The sequence below is a fragment of the Thamnophis elegans genome, chromosome Z, assembly GCF_009769535.1.
Source record: "Thamnophis elegans isolate rThaEle1 chromosome Z, rThaEle1.pri, whole genome shotgun sequence".
Classification (NCBI taxonomy): Eukaryota; Metazoa; Chordata; class Lepidosauria; order Squamata; family Colubridae; genus Thamnophis; species Thamnophis elegans.
The window spans coordinates 91,233,123-91,254,905 of record NC_045558.1 but is presented as its reverse complement, the minus strand read 5'-3'; the positions used below and the strand labels follow the sequence as shown (position 1 = coordinate 91,254,905).

Genomic DNA, 21,783 nt, shown 5'->3' with positions numbered 1-21,783 from the left:
GTCATGTGACCATCTGACAAGTAAACTCAATGGGGAAGCCAGATTCACTTAACAACTGCAGTGATTCACTCAACAACTGTGGCAGGAAATGTCATAAAATGAAATAAAATTCACTTAACAGCTGTCTCGCTTAGCAGCAGAAATCATGGGCTCAGCTTTGGTCATAAGTAGAGGATTACCTGTACTTTCCTTTATACAAATTCCCTCTTTTCAATCCATGATTCATTCTGTATCTTTTCCTAGGTTGTCTTTTTTTGGGGGAGGGGATGGCTGTCTGTCCTTTGGCTTCCAATATAATTCAGGTGTAAGATTTTTGTCCCACCTCTTACCCACTCTTTTCTTCAGCTTCTACTTTGACAGGAATGCAGAAAAATCAGTAGTAAAAATAATATTTGCCTGAAGTACACATTTGAAAATGCGGCGTAGTCAAAAGCAGGGACATACCACTATGAAACATACTATATGTATACACTTAAGGAGAACAGAATTATACTTGGCATCTGCATTATTATACAATTAAAACATGGCAAACACAGATTTGTTAGTTGTGAAAAAAGTGTGATTGCACCAACGCTTTCTCCCTAGCTTAGTATTTTGAGTCCTATGAGCTGCACTATTAAAACCTCAGATTTCTCGGCTCTAAAAGAGAATCCAGTTACCTTACAATTTCACATTTGTGGATGGAGCCGTGAAACTCCACTTGTATCAAAGATGAATAACTGGAGTGTATAAGAAAATAAGCCAAAATTTATAAATGAATTTACCACATTTAACCTTTTCAAGAATATGAATGAAGCATTTCTCTATACTAATATCTATTTTCACAGAACCATACAGTTCTGAAATAAAATAAAGTGACTGTACTTGAATTTATTGAACATATTGCCTGCAAGCTATGATTAAATTCTTCCCATTGACATTGAATCTTTATTGATTAGCACTTGGGCCATATCAAAGTGCAAAGTTCCAGAGACAAATTATTACTAAAATTTGATAAAAGCAATTTAAAATGGAATTGGAATAAAATACAGTCTAAAATGAAATTGGAATAGAAAACAATATTTAAGATATAGATAAAATATGATAAAATTATATTTCGGTGTCACCCCTGCAATCTACCTCAATCAGTCCCAAATACGCAGATCTCAACCGAACCATTTTGTTTAAGTACTGTGCTGTGTTGAATGTTATTTTCCACTTCTGGCCACACATAAAGTAAGTTGTTTTGATATGGAGATCCCAATGGGTCATTTGTTTGGTATACAGACCAAGATACCTGTCTCTCACCCCTTTATACAAGCAACAATCAAATAAGATGTGAGCCAGTTCTGATTAACTTCAGATATTGCTTACAGTTATAGAACAAGGACCTTCTAACATTCACACTAGAATGCAAAACTAGGTTTGTCAGGAGCTGAACCTCATTTCAACTTTATTTTCCTACACAATTTCTATATATTTCAATACAATAATACAATAGCAGAGTTGGAAGGGACCTTGAAGATCTTCTAGTCCAACCCGCTGCCTAGGCAGGAAACCCTATACCATTTCAGACAAATGGCTATCCAACATCTTCTTAAAGACTTCCAGTGTCTTCCACAACTTCTGGAGGCAAGCTGTTCCACTGATTAATTGTTCTAACTGTCAGGAAATTTCTCCTCAATTCTAAGTTGCTTCTCTCCTTGATTAGTTTCCACCCATTGCTTCTTGTTCTACCCTCAGGTGCCTTGGAGAATAGTTTGACTCTCTCTTCTTTGCGGCAACCCCTGAGATATTGGAACACTGCTATCATGTCTCCCCTAGTCCTTCTTTTCATTAAACTAGACATACCCAGCTCCTGCAACCGTTCTTCATATGTTTTATTTCTATTAGACTATTACAAAATAATGAATATATTAATATGGACTATAATGTATTTATATATCAGCAACAGTAGCAACTTTACATGAACAACGATCTTATATTAAGATTGTAATGTAACTGAGCAATAATCTGATTGCAAGCAGTTATTGACCATCATGGTTAGTTTCTTCATCAAATGTGTCAGTACAAGAGTATCTTGGGTATGTTTCAATTACAATTTTATAATCGTTTATTAGAATATAAACTACAGAAATACAAAGAAAAATTAGAATAACGGGAAAAAAGGGGAGGAGAAGGAAAGAGGAAAAAAAGATAAGAAAAAGAAAAGAATTGACTTCCAACTGTTTTTGGTGCAGTAGAATAAGATAATAACATACAACCTTAAGAGTATCTTAGGCATGTTCCAAAGCGCTCTAACTATAAGATTATAGGAGTATGTTTCACCTGAATTTGTGTTTCAAAAGTGGACTCTGCAGTGTTTCTCTGCATCTCCATTATACTTACAGAAATCTTGTGAGTGTCTCAAAACCTTTGCAGACATGCGAAGTAGTCAAGATTCCCTGATTATAGGAAACTTTAAAATATTACATTACCGATAGATTACAGCATTACATTACATTCACTCATACTCATCTTAGACTGATAGATATAAAGTTAAATAAAAGAACTATATTTGAAGATAAACTGGTTATGTAACATTGAGTTCAATTAGTCATTTTAATAAAAAGACATTACACAATATGAAGCAGCATAATGTCTTACTGAAAAGCTACAGATTTAATTCCTGATTTCCTTGTAGGAGGTGTTACGTTTACTTCTCACCCACTCCTACAGAAGTAATATGGATGTTGATTTACATGAGAACCCAGATTGTTGGGGGCAATATGCTGTCTCCATAAACCGCTTAGAGAAGGCTGTAAAGCTCTGCAAAGTGGTATATAAGTCTAAGTGCTATTACTAGCCACAAAAGTAAATGTTTCTAAGAGATGATTAATAGCAGATCTTATCCAACGATGTTTTTTTTTAAAAAAACTTGTAGTTATTCTCATGCCAAAAACTAATATAACAGCCCTTTAATTGTTTGCTTATTAAATTAATGTAATGTTTCCCAATCATCACCCCTAACCCAGCAGTCCACTTACTAAAACAAGTCCCCACTAAAATCCCTTCTTGTCCTATAATAGATCTTTTGTGCATAAATGCAATGCAATCTAAATTAAAAGTCTAGATTTCCTCTCCCCTCTTTGATCATGAAAGAACAGCCTATTACACAAGCTGCTGCACTAGAAAGTACATGAGACCTCCCACGCCCACTGTTGCTCCTATAGCCAATAATCGCACCATAAGGTACTCCAAGGAGTTCTCCAACTCTGTGTGTAATTTAAGGACCTGCTTCTTGGTGGTCTCAGCATCTCCTGAGTTATCAATGACGTGGTCAGCCAACTTGACCTTCTGAGCAAGAGGCATCTGGGCAAAAATGCGTGCTTCTGCCTCTGTCTGAGTCAGCCCATTCCTGTGCATCAAGCGAGACAGCTGGGCTTGTGGGTCACTAATAGAAGAGAAGAAAATGAATTAATTAAAATCAAATGTTCTCCAAATTGTACCTATAATATTCATCTAGACCAGGATCACTGAGAGAAGAAAAGCTTCCATCTTGTTTCGTCCTTCCCACTGCATGCAAGACAGATAGCAATAGCACTTAGACTTATATACTGCTTCATAGTGCTTTTTATAGCCCTCTCTAAGTGGTTTACAGAATCATCATGTTGCCCCCATATAAATCTGGGTCCTCATTTTACCTACTTTGGAAAGATGGAAGGCTGAGTCAACCTTGAGCCGGTGAGATTTGAATTGCCGAACTGCAGCTAGCAGTTCGCTGAAATACTGTAACCACCTCACCTCCAATTTTATTAGTGCACAGAAAGCAACAACCCTGATAAAGTTTTTCACTGTTAATGGTAGTAGTAGTGAAAACTTTAACTATGACACTCCCTTTGTACTGTTCCCAACAGTTTTCTCATCAGCAGAAAAAATGAACCACTATTCCTTGAGCTCAAGCTGCCAGTGATCTTCCAAGGGTTTCCAATATACTTTATGTATGTATACATAAGTATACATATATGCTTCATCATGACCAAAACCTATTTCACACATCTCCCCAAAATACAATGTGGTTGGCTTGATTTTGCTGGTATGTTGCATTAACTTACCCAATATGCTTTGTTAACAAAGCATGATTTACAACTTAGCCCTTCATGCAAACTCAGTCACACAAGAAATATAAGACATGTTTCTTTGACAGATGAAATCTCCTTTATGAAGGCTTCCACTGAATTCTCTGGTATGAAAGAAATTAATCGTGTTCCTTACCCCACCCTCTTTTCCAGAAAGAATCTCATACTTTTATTCCCCATGAACATTCTGCAGTAGCAAAAGATATTAAGCACTGCAGGCAGGAGCACTGAGGGGCAGGGAAAGAGAAATTGCTAATAGTGGAATGGCAGTAGTGTGTATAACAAACATAACAGGATTTGAATTTGAATTTGAATTTGAATTTATTAGAATTTGTAGGCCGCCCTTTTCCCTGAGGGGACTCAGGGCGGCTCACACAAAAACTGGGAAGGGGAAATACAGACATTAGGACAAACAAGTAATAAAATAGCAAGCAACATACATTCATCATTCGGGAGGGGTAACTATCCTATCCCCAGGCCTGACGGGCGAGCCAGTTCTTCAAGGCTATGCGGAAGGCTTGGACGGTGGAGAGGGTACGAATCTCCACGGGGAGCTCGTTCCAAAGGGTCGGGGCTACTGCTGAGAAGGCCCTCCTCCTTGTAGTTGCCAGCCGACATTGGCTGGCCGATGGAATACGGAGGAGGCCTAATCTATGGGATCTTATCGGTCGCAGGGATGTAATTGGCAGAAGGCGGTCTCTCAAGTATCCAGATCCACTGCCATGTAGGGCTTTATGGGTGATTAATAGCACCTTGAAGCGCATCCGGAGATCAACAGGTAGCCAGCGCAGCTCGCGGAGGATAGGTGTAATGCGGGTGAATCGGGGTGCACCCGCGATCACTCACGCGGCTGCATTCTGCACTAGCTGAAGTCGCCGGATGCTCCTCAAGGGCAGCCCCATGTAGAGCACATTGCAGTATTCCAGCCTAGAGGTCACAAGGGCCCGAGTGACTGTTGTGAGAGCCTCCCGATTCAGGTAGGGTCGCAACTGGCGCACCAGGCGAACCTGGGCGAATGGATGAAAGAATTAAGACGTTACCTCCAACAGAAAGAATTAAGACATTACCTCTCAAGTCTCAAATGTCATAGTCTTATAATGCACATAAAAGCTGGAATATGAATATAATATGGAATATAAGCAACAACTAAGAGAATGCACAACTCATAAAGCAGGATGTTTCAGTTACTTGATCCTACTCCACTTCAACACACCGTTCTCTTGAGGTTTGAACCTTCAGAAAGCTCAGCCTATCCATGAGATGATGGACTGGAAAATGAGATACGCTGCCTCTCTGCAAACTAAGTTAAAATAATTCTGTCAACAAATTTCCCTGTGCAAATTTCAACAAATTGTCAACAAATTTCCCTGTGCCTTACCTCCTTAGATATCAAGAGGTGTTTTTGCAGAAGCAAGATGAATTACATTACAGCAGGTACATGTATTTCCTAGCACCATTTGTAGTGTGATGGGGCTTTCCCCCATCAATACCCACACAAGAAGGAAGAACACTATACAGACTGTAGGTTTTGATACATAGCAGTAATAGTAATTGGAGGAATAGGAATAGAAATTCCTTCCTGACCAGTTACAGAAATACACAAAATGAACCAAGTGGCTACTGGAACATATATGGTAAATGCATTATGAATAACTGCACACTCAAAAGGCAGTATGCATCCAGCATGCTACATTGAAAGACCCTGCCTTTGTAAATAGACTGAGATTCTAATGCCAGATCTGAAAGCCATATAGATGAAGCTTGTCATTCAGAAAACTACTGAAATGCAGAGAATCAGATGAAGAGAGCTGAGGTCACATGGCTTTATTATAACAGTTGCAGTTTCTTGGAAGGACCACAAATCACTCTACTCCATTTCAACAGCCCTTCAACTCCTAAGGACAATTCCATGACCCATAGCCTTTTCAACTCTACCCTGAGTTAAATATTCTTTTAATAGTTACATGAAAATGCCCTTTATTCCTACTTCCATTTGAAGAAAACAATACATTACATAGCCCAGTGGTCTCCAACCTTGGCAACCTGTGGACTTCAACTCCCAGAGTTCCTCAGGCAGCTTTGCTGGCTGAGGAACTCTGGGAGTTGAAGCCCAAAAGTCTTAAAGTTGCCAAGGTTGGAGACCACTGACATAGCCCATTCTCTGACTTTCATTCTATCTAAATTGTTAATACTGAACGTATTCTCCAGTACTCTCCTTACCAGAGGAGTACTCTCCTTACCAATACACAACAACTGTGTGCTTCATGAATCTGGTCAGCATTTTGCTCTCAAAGAGGAGCGGGATATCCAAAATCACATATCGATAGCCTGGAAATAAATTAAATTAAACAAATCCTTTATTAGAAACATTTTTTCAATAGCAGTAAACTTTTTGTGTATAATGCCGCAAATACATACAAGTAGTCCTGAGTTATGACCATTTGTTCAGCATTACAACATTGTTAAATGACAACCGGTCTGTCAACTTTTAGCCACTGCAGCTTCCCTGTGGTCACATGATCACAATTCAGGTGCTTGACAAAGGCTCACAATTACGAGTGTCCCATGGTCACATGATTGCCATTTCCCTGCATGCCTTCCACAAGTAAAGTCAATGACTGCCCATAGTCTATATGGGAGAGCCTTCTCTGTTGCGGCTCCGACACTATGGAACAATCTCCCCGTGGAGATTCGTACCCTCACCACCGTCCAGGCCTTCCGCACAGCCCTCAAGAACTGGCTAGCCCGTCAGGCCTGGGGATAATCTTATTTTTGCCCCTCCCGAATGTTGAGTGAATGTTGAGTTTTACTGTCTAATTTACTTTGTGCACATTTCTTTTTGGTATTGTCCTACACCCCCCTTCCTTTTTTGATTGTAAGCCGCCCTGAGTCCCCTCAGGGAAAAGGGCGGCCTATAAATAAATAAATCTACAATCTACAATCTATAGCGCGTTCCCTCCCATCCACCTGTATTCCACAGTGCTCTTCAGTCTGCCTGCCTGCACATAGTTTAAGTGTCTCGTCCCACATTGTGATCACATGTGGCCGTCATTGAACAATCTGCACAGTCCTCATTATGTACAGATCAGGAAACCAGATAATGGTCAGAAGACGAGGAAGCAGACTGGCTCCAGGATGGCAAAGGAGTGTAGCAAGGTTTTTTTACAACCCTTTATCTATTCAACCTTCCTAATGAACGTATGTATATGGAAGATGGATTAGAAAAAAGATAAGTATGGTTTTAAAACTGGAGAAAGAAGGGTCAATAATCAGCACTATATGGATCACACTAACTTGATAACCAAAAACGCAAAAGATCTACAAGCTCTAGTAATAAAGTCAAGGAGCACAGTGGAAAAAAATGAAACTATAATTAAATATAAAAAAGACCAAACTAATGACAACAAGCAGAATAAGCAGCTGTAGAAATGTCAATAAAAAAGGAAACTGGCGGATAGCTTCTGCTTAGCAGTGTTAACCATCAGCAATATAAAAATAAGTAGTCAAGAAATAAACTGCAGACCAGCATCTGACAAATCAATCATGAAGATTTCAGAATCGTTATACAAATGCTGCAATGTGTCTATATTTACAAAGGTCAGAATCATGCAAGCCATAACATTTTCTTTGACATGCTGTGGAAACAAATGTTGAAGAATCTGGTTAGGAAAAATATTGATTATTTTGAATTTTAGCATTGGGGGGAAATCCTGAGAATACTATGGACGGCCAAGAAATCAAATAAATGGATCATTGAACAAATCAACCCATAATTTTTGGGCAAGTATCTAAAAAAGACAGAGAGTACTACATGTGCTGAAGAGACATAAAGAACCCTGTCGGACTGGGATCTCTTCTTTCCCTCCTTATTCAATAGAAGGAAAGTGGGAGGCAATGTAGAACTAGGTAGAAGAAAACACGCTGCTGCAGGCACAGAACTAGAATTCTCCAAGCAGACTTTTGAAATCAAGACAGTGGGCTTGTCTGTGATTCACATTCATATTTGCTTGATATTTCATTGCACTATAAATCTGTTAAACAGGGATTCTGCTAAGCCAAGTTTTCACTGAATATCTTGCAGTAGTTCTTTCCTCATTGTCTACTCTCCAAACTTCACCACTGTTATTTCTTACCTTAATAGAATATGGTAGATGTGGTTGACTTGGACTTTGTCTTGGACTCCTCCTTCCACAAGATGGGAAAATATGATAACATAAGCGAAGATTCTTGTTTTTCCTGGCTAATGATTAAGCCGCTAATACATCTGACAGTGTAGACTATAGCATAGTTCCTCACTATCTGTCACTGTTGTATTTCCGAGTCTTTTAATATGGTGCACACATAAAGTGCCTTTATGTTATATTTCAGATACCTAAATAAAACTATTATAGTCTCATTCTAATCTGCTTTAGCTGTACAGGCAACATTCTCTTATCTGTGGTCATTGTACACATTTTAACAGAGTCCACTGCTGCCTCTTCTCAAACAAATGACTCTTCCCCTACCCTCAAATCTGTACCCCAAAAGGTTTTTGGGTTCATCATTGTTCCCAGTTCCCAGGTATATTTAATACAAGCAACTTTATTTGCTGATGTTTCCAAGTGGCCTTTCTGTTTTCTAGAAAGCATTGTTGATGGCTATAGATTTGGGGAGTTAGGCCTATTTGTTTCTTCCCTTAGGAAACTCTTCATAAAATATCATGCACTCTGATTATTACAGACTTGAATAAGAAGGCCCAAATTATTCTGCTCTGAATAATTTTCATAATTTTTACTTGGTTAAAAAAATGGGAGAATGGGAGTCTGAAAATGATCATTTGTTTCCTCCTTTCTCACACATTCCTTTTTTATAATTTTGTAGGGCTTAGAAATTGAAGATCATAGCCTCGCTATTTCTCTATTTCCCTATCTGCCCTTAATAAGCACCAGGTCCTTTTTTTTGTACAAAGACCCCAAAGCAGCTATTGATAATACTGGTAAGATAAGATAGCTTTTATTGTCATTTTTTTTACTGTGAACACACTGGATCACATTAAAAATGAAATTGTGTTGCCTGCTCTCAAAAGAAAGCATATACATATCTACTCATAACACACATATACCCGTGCTATATACTATACATACTACACCAATACATATGTGTGTGTATATATGTGTGTGTGTGTGTGTGTGTGTTGTGTTTGTGCTGATAAATAAATAAAGGGAGACTAGTATAGATCTATTTCAAGCTATTTAGCTCTCATCAGCTAGCCATACCCTTACTGGGATTTGAACCTGGGCTATATTGCATATTAGACAGATGTATTAACCACTAAGCCACAGGCTGTCCTCTGTTATCATTCATATATATATATATATTTGTGTGTGTGTGTGTGTGTGTGTGTGTATATATATATATATATATATTCTAATATGTGTATTTGCGCTGATAAATAAATAAAGGGAGACTAGTATAGATCTATTTCAAGCTATTTAGCTCTCATCAGCTAACCATACCCTTACTGGGATTCGAACCTAAATAGCTTGAAATATATCTATACTAGTCTCCCTTTATTTATTTATCAGCACAAATAAAACACAAATATAACAAAGGCAACAGTAAAAATATTGGGTTTCTGTCGTGATGGACTCTTGTGACGAGCCGATTGACAGATGATGGAAGCAGTTAGCTTCCTCCCATAATTGGGGCTTACCAGGGGTTGTGACACTAAATATAAATATATATATATATATATAAATTCAAAATGGACAGTGATGTATGTATGTATGTATGTATGTATGTATGTATGTATGTATATATATATATTAATCACTGTCCATTTTGAATACATTGTGGAAAGAGGAAACTTGATAGTTCACAAGGTTGATAGATACTATATGGAACAAAACTGTGACTGAATTTAGATGAATACCACAAATCCTCCTTCCAGAAAGTAACAAGGAAAACAGGTCATGAAGTAGATGTGTAGCATCCCAAGCAATCTTCCTCAAGTTTTGTTTATATGCTATGTTCTCTGCCAATTAACTGCCAATAATCTTCTCTGCCATCCTCACCATGCTCTTCCTGTCAGTAATAATTCCAAACCAGGCTGTAATGCAATATGACAGGATGGTCTTGATCATCCCTCTATAGAAAGTGGTAAGGACAGGGGAAGGAACATGTACTTTTCTCATGTGACATAGAAAAATCAGGCACTGCTGTGTCTGTTTCACCAGTGTCTCACTGTTGAGCAACCAAGGTAGCCTACTCATTAGCTGCACACTCAGAAACTTCATGCTGCTAACCACCTCCACAGGTGAATCATTAATACACAGTTTGTGGCTGTGCCTGCCTTTATGTTTAAGACAAGGCTGTTTTTATTACACCAATTCACCAAACCCTCTACTTCCTTGCAGTAAGCACCCTCATAGTCATCCTGAATAAGGCCCATCTGCATACTTCACAATATGGTTGGTGGCAAATGTTGCACAACAGTCATGGGTCAACAGGGTGAACAACAACAGACTTAGGACACAGCCCTGAGGAGAACCTGTGCTCAGGAAAGTGGTGTTAGAAATATTAGTCCCAACTCGCACATACTGGGCCTATCAAGAATCTAGTTGCACAAAGGAATATTAAAGCCTTCGAAGCCCAGTTTGTCTACTAGATACTGAGGAATGATTGTATTAAATGCCTAACTGAAATTGACCAACAGCATTCACATATATATATTTCTATTTTTTCCTCTAAGTGCGCCAAGCTCAAATGGTGAACAGAAGAAATAGCATTCTCTGTAGAGCGATTTGGACCCAACTGGATTAGACTAGTTTGATGGGTATAGTTGTCACTGTTATCGCAAAGTAAATGGAAAAATATAAAGACATCGCAGAAATCCCAACTGTCAAGCCATTATTTTATCAAATTCAAAGAGTGCTTTTAGAAGAGCATCAGGAGAATTGGGGTACTAGATAAATGTCTGAGCATTTCAGGAAGCATGACATTATATGCACAATGCTGCCTAAAGATTCTTTTGTGTATGCTCTTTAAAATCACATTAAGGGACTAAAAATGCAAAGGGAAAATATAAAGAACAGAGAATCCTCAAGATGTAAGCAGTAAAAGGGTGATTGCAAACAATATGTCCCAAAGGGAGCCAGCAAAGTTGCCTTTTCAGCCCTTTCTTCCCTTGTCATAGAATAATAAAATGGACACATGGTCAACAGAGATATTATCATTTTTGTCAGCAGGAGGGGTGCCCCAAGGATTCTACAAAATAATAAACTCTCCAGCTGCTTACCCAAGACAAAGTATTTCAAGATCTCTTTTAACATCTTCTTCTGGATCTCAGGATGAGTGATGGAGTTTAGCAGTTGCCGTTTTTCTGGTTGGGAAAAAATTATATTTCCTAAAGCTTCACGGTTGATCTCACCACTCTCCAAAAGAATTTCTGGACCGAAGGAATGCACAATACGCCGATATGCCTGGAAGTATGGTTGGACCACTAGGGAAAGAAAACATTATAGCAGGAAGAGCCACTAAATATTCCTTAAAGAGTCAGTATTTAGTTGGTCCACATATTTTGCAAAGACTTTCAGCTGGCAAGAAGAGAGGCAAGGGAAAAAAAACCCTTTACTTATTAATCCAATTTTTAGTCGTTTATCTCCTGAATGAGACTTTGTGCTCAAACTTCTCTTCCAAATGTTGCATAAGTCCTTCTGCACCTCCAGCAACTATTCACAGATCACAGACCCAAATTAAAAGTACAGAAATTAGTCTGATGGGACAGGACAAGCATACATCTAGATGACTTTTTTTTCTTTGCAGAAACACTGTATTTATGCAAGGCAATAGGGCTGCATTCATCTTATCATCAACGGTTTGGAATTGAGTGGTCAGAAATGCATTTCTTGCTGTCAAGGCAGCATCTGAAATGTACCTTTCAAAAAGGCTCTAATGCCAAAACATATCATAATATCTTGTGGCAATGAATTCTACAGTTAAGACTAATGGTATGTAGCATTTCTCTTTCTTATATTAGGTGTCTCAAATGATTAAAAATACTGTCATAAATCAGTCATATATTCTACTTTGCGATAAGCACGTGGAAATGGCAAAATAAACATGAAGAATAAAGCCAGATAGTTTTTTTTTTTTTTTTGCAGATGCCTCAACTGTGGTCCAATGAAGTCACATAAAATAAATTCCCTTATCTACTCCCAACCCTCAAAGAAAGGATTTTGAAGGCTAATCTTTATACTAAATAAGGAGTTAAAAAGGTGACCCAGCATGATTTTCTTTCTCAGACAATCGTATGTCTAGTGATGGGATTTAACTGGTAAGAATCTTATAAGGGAGAAAGGATTTTAATAGCCCTTCACCTCTACAAACAGTTTTCCATCATAAATTTCCCTTCTCATCAGTACCATGTGGGTGGGTGTGTGGGAGAGAAAGAGGAATATAGGTATAGAGAAAGAGAGGGAGGGACATATAGCCACATACATGGTTAGAAAATCTTCAGATGGAATTTAGTACAAAGGCAAAAGTATAACCACTAGCTCCACAGAATTTATGAATACCAGACACTGCTAGAAGAGAGAAATGTGATGTATACATTAGTTTCAAGACATGTGAAATGTCATATTTAAAAGCAAAAAGTATGGAATCATTCCCAATAATGTCTCCATTTGGAATTCTATAGAATTTCTACATAGTGGTTCTCTGGCAAATCACACTCATCTGCAAACAAATAACTTTATAGGAAACTCACCTTGCCGAGCTATAACATCAGCATCAATAACAGCACAACCCAGTTCCTGCAACAGAGCTACTACTGTACTTTTTCCTGATGCAATGCCACCTGTCAATCCCACCAAAAACATTTTGTCCTGAAAAAGAAAGAAAATACTAAACCTAACATACACTTTTTTAAAATGAAATCAAATATGAGTTTAGAGATACTGTATATTCATTGTCATTCTTACCTAACTTGGCAATTACTCTTCTGTCTTACATTTAAACGCACACCCAGCACAAAAAAGCACTTTTATAGACCTTAATTCCAGCTATTAAAAATAACTATAAACCATTGCCCCCAAACTGCTTTGGAACTTTTAAATCCATGCATGAAATATAGTTTCATTCACTTATCTTCTTTAGGGGCCTCCTTGTCCCTTAAAATTACTTTGGCATCCAAAGAAATGTCTCATGATAAGCATCTCAAAATTCCTATCTCTCTCCTTTTTTTCCTTTTTTGAATACAGAGTCTACTGCTTGTAAACTTTATTAATTTGCATTAAAAAGAAAATATATTTTCTTTTGTCAAGTTTCACACACCACAGAAGCAATGGGATGCCACCCATCTATAATCAAATAAGGCATTCACAATTTAGAAAGATAGTCTATTCTCCAAGCTGTTAACTGCCTTGTAATAGAAATTACATTCATTTACCACCACCACCACCCAAAAAATAACATTGCTAGTTGCTTTCCCCCTCCCCACAGAAAAGCAAACAATTTGTTTTGGAATTTCTAAATCAGATCAGGGACAAATGCCCACTTGTCTTCTTCAATACCAGTAAGAATTACAAATATTATTGTTTCCAAATCATTATTGCATCTATTAAGCATGGAAAGTAAATTTGAAGTCCTTCAAGCTAGGTTATAAAACAATTTTCAATTAGAGTATCCCAAACAGTTTCTGAAAGCACTACTCTAAATATGTCAATAAGATCCCCACTTCAGGAACTTAATATTTCAAATTTAAGTATTACTATGAATATTATCTTTCATTTCAAGGTTTGGATTTATTAAATAAATCACTTCTAACCCATCCACCCACAGGGTGGTACCTCTTAACCGAAGGGTGGTACCTCTTAACCGAACCTATCTGATTTTTCTCCTGGGAATTAAATAGAAAAGATGACCCGGAAGAAGGTAATGCAAATTATTCTCATATTGTCTCCTTCAAGACAAATGTGTGCAGGTTTCAGTATTTTTATTCCGATCCATTTACTGCCGTTGTTCAGTTACATAACAGCGCAACTTTCCTTAAATATAATAAAGGTACAAAGGTACACGTAATTCTATGACAGTTCGTACATTTGCACCTTAATTTCTACAAAAAGAAGGGGCGGGCTGGGGTTTAAAATCACTACACCAATCTGTCATCCCTTTCATATAAACGGAGAATTAAGGGACTGACTACTACGATTGTTCAAGGAGAGAAGCGGCTCTGCCTATGCTTACAACAATCCTGCCCATGCCTCACCAGTATCTGCAATAGGGGGGGGGGAACTTATTCTCCCATGCAAGAGAAGAAAGAATATTGTGTCACGGCTTCCAGTTCTCGTTCGATGATCTGAATTCTTACAAGCACTTCCCCTATTTCGAAAGGTTGCTACGGATTACTTCTTGGGCTTCGGGTACATTTCACTTTTCTCATTCCTCATTGGCTGAAAAAAATCACGCTGGGGATTCCATCCAATCCTTACTACCCAAACTGAGCTTGACTATTCCAGCGTGAAGCCAAGAAAAGAAAAGAAACGAAGAACGGCAGGGTATACTGAGATTGATATATTCTTTCAAAAGTCAAAATTGTGTTGTGTTATGTTAAGAAACGAATTTCTTACTGAGTCAATTCCTCGTTAAATAGTAATCGTTGACATATTCCTAGTCTTCCCAATTAGATTGGCCAATTCTTGGAAATAATTATAGGGGGGGAAATAGGGATAGAATATTTGTCCAGCAGTCTTCTAATATTTTCGGAATTCCTAACCTGCATGGTCAATGCATCTCAAAGGACTTGTTGGAAAAGGTTTTCCTTCAGGTCCAATTGAATGATTTCAGCTAGGATGGTTCTGAAGAAGAGTCCAGTACAAAATTCGTCTTCTTTGACACTGTAAAGTCTATTCAGGGGAAAAGATGCCTTTGGCAATTGACTTGAAACTAAAAAACAAAAGCAAAGCCAATTGTTTTCTCATGAGTTGAAAATATTGTTTGATTTTTAACTTTGAGTGGAATGGCAATGGCTTAAATCCCTGCTATTAAACTCATGGTGACTTTTGATTAGCCAATCTTATGGGACTACTGAAATGATAACATTTGCGAGGGCAACCATGCATAATTCCCTAAGCTCTATGAAGAAAGCTAGTTACAAAAACATAATTAATTTATTCATATATTGGATTTAAAAATAGATGAGAGGTTTGGAAAACTTTTGAAAGCCTTGGAGAATTTCAGTCAGTCTGATGATATATAGCACGGAATTAAAGATAGGTCAAAGATGTTATACAATGTGATGTAAGTCACAATTATAGATTCATAATTGATATTTTGTTTTTATTTGCCAAATTACATATAACATAAAAGTGATTTCAGAAGGGGCATATTTAAGGTACCGTATATACTCGAGTATAGGCCGACCCGAATATAAGCCGAAGCACCTAATTTTACCACAAAAAACTGGAAAAGTTATTGACTCGAGTATAAGCCTAGGGTGGGAAATGCAGCAGCTACCGGTAAATTTCAAAAATAAAAATAGATACCAATAATGTTTTTGAATATTTATTTCAAAGAAAAACAGTAAACTAGCGGTGTATTCAATGAAATACTTCACTCACCTCATGATGTTGATGTCCCACTGTGATGATGATGTCCCGTGCAGCCGCGGGAGCGATGTCCCGCCTCCTATGACACACGGCACAGTGATTCCTATCATTGGATCACTGTACCAGAGGAGGTGGGACATCGCTATGTGGCTGCTTGCCATAACAAGGAGGAGGTGGGACATTGTTGCAGAGCGGCAGGAGGGGGAGGAAGGGGAATCGTAAGACAGCCCTGCATTACATTAGAACGTGAGGAGGGGGGATGGTGCAGTGCGCGCTGCGCGGCAAACTGACACAGAGGGAGGGGAAACTCACAGGGGCACTGGGCCATTCACGAGTGTCACCCAGCGGCATGGCCCCGCCCCTTTTTCTCCTCCATTTCGGGCAAATTTTTCACTGACTCGAGTATAAGCCGAGGCGGCTTTTTTCAGCCCAAAAAGTGGGCTGAAAAACTAGGCTTATACTCGAGTATATACAGTAACTTAAAAAGTTAAGAATTAAGGGTTTTTCTACAAAATGAATAGGCAATTGTTCCCATCTACATGTAATTTTTTTTTAGAGTCAAGTTTGGCTCCTGATACTATCCATCTATGCAGGTTCTTGCAATGATACAGAAGTAGTTTCTATTTCCTACTTCCAGGATAATGTTTGGCCTTCCTAGGTCTCCCATCTAAATGTTAAACAAAATCAACCCTATAGCTTCAGAAAGAAGATCAGCTTGTCAATTAGTGCCACCTGTTGAGGTAAAATGTTCATGTATCTAGAAATAAATCCATTGTGAACCTTCCTTCTGAATACATGTTTAAGATTGCACTATTAGAATGAATCAGATTTATAAACTATATAAAGATATGTATTCATTTTAACAAACCCTGACTGATTGATTCAGGAAAAATAATTATGTACAATTCCCTATACTAGTTTCCTCAAATTATATCAGATGCATTGGTTACAATTTCTTTGTGCAATCTTTTTTTGATAAACACAAACTGAACTGGGAATTATAGAAATTGTAATCCATCACTTTAACATATTTTGCGCATTTTATATACAATAGGTTAATAAAGGCTATAGACTGCACTATTTTCCATTAATATTCATACAAAAACTATTATGTGCATACTTTGTTGCACAATTCTGATGTCCAAGGCTTAATCGTGATCAAGGAACTTTATTCATTCACATTGTTGACCTATTCCTTAATACCAAATAACTGAGAATGTTATATAAAACCTAGATTATTTTTGTGGAGTTGAAAATTATGTACATGTACCCAAAAATATCAGAATCACCTTTTTTTTCCACAAGAATATTGGGAATGAACCTAGGTATAAAAGCAATTTCTAAGATGAAACTAATGCATGCTTTTTCTATAGTTTTAAATAAATTGGGTACAATTGTCAAGAATAATTTTCATCACAGCCATTTTTCTTGAAAAGTGGCTGTTACAATAATGCTCAGTATGAAACTCATACCTGCCATCCACTCTACGTTGAGTCCTGCTGATTTAATGAACCACCTTCTAGGAAAAGTATGGGACTAAAGCCTAAATCCCAAAATAATACAGGAAAATATCTTTATTATATTAAAGCAGATTAATACCAAAGTTCAAATATGTCTTCAGTTCTGCTGAGTATTTTGGCTTTTGAATTTTTTGATCAGTAAGAACATAATAATGCTCCTGGACCAGACCAAAACCCATCTTAATCCAACATTTTGTTTCTCACAGAGGTCAAGAAGATGGTTCTGTAGTGCTCTGAAGCACTGGATAAAAACCTACCAGTTTCAGGATTAAAATAGAGGACAAGAGAGTAATAGTTGGGCCTCACCTACAATTCAAAGAATTTGATAAAATCGAATGAAATATAATTAAACTGTCAAATAAATACATCAGAGTACCTAACAAGTAGACAAAATCATCTAGGCAGATCTGTCCCTGAAAAAAAACACTGTTCCATATCTAGAATGAGGTTATTTCAAAATTAGAACTCCATTATATGGAAGAAAACTTCTCTCTAGAGGGTCAATCACCCCCCATCTGGCTGAATTTTAGAAAAGCAATCAAGATGATTCTGTTCTCTTCAGCATTTAGGAATTAAATGATATTTGAGTAGTTTTATGATGTGCTTTTTATTGTTTAATATTACATTGATCATTTTCCTTTTTCGTTAGTACTTTTTATTGTAATATTAATTTTTAATATTTTTACTTGCTGTAGACAGCTCAAAATTTGGGGGCACAATTAAGTAAATAATTGTTAAGTAAGTATTAAGTAAGGCTCCTATCTTGCTTGTGATTTAGGGCAACTCTGCTGGCAAGATAGCCGGAGGAGATAAGAGATAGCTAGCTTAGTGTTGGGGAACCTTTTTTCCGCAAAGACTCATGGGTACTTTAATCCCACGCCCTCTATTGCTTTAATAAGGGGTTTCTTAATTGCACTGTTGCCTACAAGTCCCACGGCACACTGCAGTTGGGCGTCCAATCGCGATTTGGCTTTGGGCACTGCGCAACCGCGTCAGTCGACGAGGCTTCCCTTTACCAAGATGGCGGACGACAGTGAGACAGCGGTGAAGGGGACAGCAGGCGAGGAGAATAATCATCAACATTGCAGTGATTGTGAGAACGATGACGAGCACAATTACAACCAAAGGCAAGCGGGCCCTGAGTCTGATGGAGCAAAATTCCTCGGAATGGAGCTGCCGTAGTATTATTGTAGAAGGGAGGGAGGAAAGGAGGAACGTGGGCGAGGCCTAGCCCACTTTCCTTTGCGTATTACTCGATTGGGTGGGTGGGCTAGATATTGTATGCTGAATGGTTGGTTGCCTTGCCTGTTCCCAAAGAAGCACCAATGGTCATCGACCACAGTTGCCGACAGCAGCATGACTGGGAAAACTCAGCAATTGTCGGGCCTGACGCGTGTCCCAAGATCGTAATGGGACCTTAGTTTAGCTGAGACATTTGGCGATTTGGGCTAAATTAGGGTATTTATTATGGCCAGGGATGGCTCGCGGTGCTTTCTTTCTTTATAGAGGCAAAAAAGGTGCCATCTCAGTTCAGCTCTATATGCTTTGACAATGGCTGCTCAGAGTCTTATACAGACCTGTTTCCCTGCATCTCTTATTGTATGCTTTTAGAGCTACTGAGCTACTGAGAGGTTTGCGTCCAGGTCTGCTTATACAGACCTGTTTCCGTGCATCTCTTATTGTATGCTTTTAGAGCTACTGAGAGGTTTGCGTCCAGAGCTGCTTAGATCACGAATTTCCTTCCTCTGGCTCAGCTTCAAGGCAATCCAGTGTGAAAACAACAAACCATGTCTAAGTATTAGAAAATTAAGGTTCTGTTTTAGTAGGGACAGAAACATGCAGTCTCTGATACCAAGTGATTGTGTTGATGTAATGACACGAAATGTGCATAGGATGACTATGGGATTGTTTATAAAAGAAGAGGAAGTTGTCCATTTCCTTACAATGAAAACCTCAAACAGGTCCTAGAAAAATATCTTCAAAGGCATATGAATATTAAGAAAAAGGAAATTCAGCAAGTTGAGGCAAAGAACATAATATATACAGAATGAAGTTAGTGGGGGGGGGGAATAGTTCAGAGTAATTATGGATTGGTTGAGGCATACAAAATTTCAAGCTAAAATGTATTTGGTTAAATATTTTTTTTAATCTAGCAGGAATCATTAATTTATGTCACAGTGGGTTATATGACCTACTCCATTAACTTTGAATTGTAGAGAATGTGAAAGCCTCTGATAATTGGCAAAACTGCTTGCTTTGCAATGTAATATTCTTCTGAACTAGGTCAAACTGCCACACAAGTAGCAAGTGTTCATGACATTGATAAGGTCCACATTCCTTTTACTATATGTAACATACTCCCTGCAGCTAAAGGAAGGCTTCCAATGTATGTCAATGTACTCCAGTTATATTGGTTCATTGAAGGAAAAGATTATCAATTTATTCAGGCTTTCCTGCACACAATAATAAGAGGGGTTATTTGCAGGGTTTCTTTGATAAACCAGTGTCTGAATGTTTGATCTCTTTCTCAGACAAGTAACAACACCCACTTCCAAAGATGGCACTGTCTCTCACAAAAAAAGTTTTTGTGTAGTTCTATTACTACTGTATAACATGCGAAAATAGATTTCCCATTATGTTCTACTATATTATATCATAATTCATCTGAAAGGAGCTCCTACATATTTAACAATTTCATGACTATTCAGAAATTAGCTAGGGTATTTCCTATTCCTATCTACTCTTGTACAGAAATGCAGTTATGATAGGAACTGTTTTGTTGAATATCTACCTATCATATTAGAATGGGGGGAGAAGAGACAAAAAATATTAACTCCAGGCCAATTCACAAAAGAAACCCATGAATATATGATCTATTAAAATTAATCTATTACATCTGAGATTCAGACATCTTAGAAAATGATACTGATTCTCTCATCACAATAAGAATTGTAGCAATATGTTCTCTGTAATGGTATGCTTGACACCTTTGATTTGGTTGAGATTACAGAATTGTTTTCAGCTGGCAATTCAGCTGTCAGAATCTGAATTAATAAGTCTTTGTGTAATAAAACTTTCCCTTGTAGAATGTGACCTGGAGTTTTGTTTTAAAAATTTGGAATATGTAGAAGCAATACCCTACTCTACTAGGTGTATAGTCATGTCATGAAGAGAATGGCGTTTATAGGTGACTTATTTTATTATATGGAATGGCAAAGATTGATTTAAACAATCTGATTCCATTATGGAATTTAAAGCAGTATTTAACATTGCACTGATCCAGATGTGCTTAGCTTCAATACAGCTAATGTATAAAGTGATTTTAGGGCATTCAAAGGAGCCAAATTAGCACAAGTACTATGACTCTACTCTTCCTGTCTGGCTGTGTAATTTTGTATTACATATATTCATTTGTTTAAAAGCTTATTATTCCAGTTGTACCTGTTTACATGAAGCAACTCAGAAATCAGTGAAACATAGACAATAATAAAACAAAGTGTTCTTTTAAAAAAATCACAGACTTAGGACAAAAGTTTATAGGCTACTTTGCTTTGTTCCCCAATTTATCTACTTTGTTTTCCCATGCAGCTGGAGTATGTTCAGATGATAATTTGAGGATACAAGCAGATTCATATTCCAACATTATTTTAATCAGGTGTTCTGTTCTTGGCTATCTCTTATATTAGACTTCAGAATAATATTGTACTTTGGGGTATTATATGTTGAGATTTCAAGACAAATCAGTAATAAATGTCTCTGCCCAGTAATCATAATGCATGTCCTAGTTGGCCTTGAAAAGATACGTATAAAGACAATGAGCAAAAGCTTTGTTAGTTTATTGCCTTGAAGTAAGGGAAGCAATAGTGAAACAGAAACTAGCAATCTCTTTAATAGAGGAAGGTGAATAGTTACTTATGTTTGACTATGTGTTTATATTCTTAGACTTGACCACAGAAGTCAATTGCAGTCCAAAGTATAAATAAAAAAGTATAAATAAATTTTGTGAATTTAGTACATATTATTTAGAAAATATATGATTTACTATTTGGAAAAGTAATGAAATTTTATTTAAATGAAAATGTTAAATGCACACCACATGATTTGAAACTCACTTTGGTTTCTTTGTTATACATAAATAAGTTCGCTCTGCTAGAAGTTGACTAAATAGCTTCTCAGTCGGACCAGTTATGTAGGATTTGGTAATACATTGCAGTTTTCTTGCAGTTTGAGGTTGGGGAATTTCCAATCAGACTTTGCTTTTTGCATTTAAGATTTCTTAGGAGCATCCCAAAATAAGTATATTATAGTCACAGCTTTTATGTATGGCTCTAATGTAGGGACAGATACAAATCAGCAATTCTTGAAATATTGTACTCCTCAGATAGTTTGTCTCATTTGGCTACCTTTTGTAATTTAGTTTTATACCAAAGACTGTGTAAAAAGCTACATTCAGACTGAGAAATTCTGTGCTGAGTGATATTAAGATAATCCAGGGCACAGTGAAATCTAAACAAAAAATAGAACTGATTTCCTGAAATAAAATAGTTGTTCCAAAAGGAAAATATTTACTTTCTTCTCCAT

The 21,783-nt window shown here is 37.4% G+C and overlaps 2 protein-coding genes across 2 annotated transcripts in view; one reads left to right on the top strand and one right to left on the bottom strand.

Annotated features, from left to right (window-relative positions):
• Nucleotides 1–2,325: 2,325 nt before the first annotated feature.
• DCAKD (dephospho-CoA kinase domain containing) lies at nt 2,326–14,428 on the bottom strand. Its single transcript, XM_032236924.1, has 5 exons — nt 14,344–14,428; nt 12,844–12,961; nt 11,374–11,577; nt 6,338–6,425; nt 2,326–3,412 (listed from the first exon to the last, which is right to left on the bottom strand). Exons 2-5 carry the CDS (start codon nt 12,953–12,955, stop codon nt 3,130–3,132), a joined length of 687 nt encoding a protein of 228 aa, XP_032092815.1. The 5' UTR covers nt 12,956–12,961; nt 14,344–14,428; the 3' UTR covers nt 2,326–3,129.
• A 3,749-nt stretch (nt 14,429–18,177) lies between these two features.
• The window catches only part of NMT1 (N-myristoyltransferase 1), a 24,704-nt gene continuing 21,098 nt past the window's right edge, over nt 18,178–21,783 (top strand). The window contains exon 1 of the mRNA XM_032235443.1: nt 18,178–18,329. Within this exon, the coding sequence (XP_032091334.1) occupies nt 18,223–18,329 (107 nt within the window). The 5' untranslated portion in view covers nt 18,178–18,222. The remainder of the gene's footprint in view (nt 18,330–21,783) is intronic.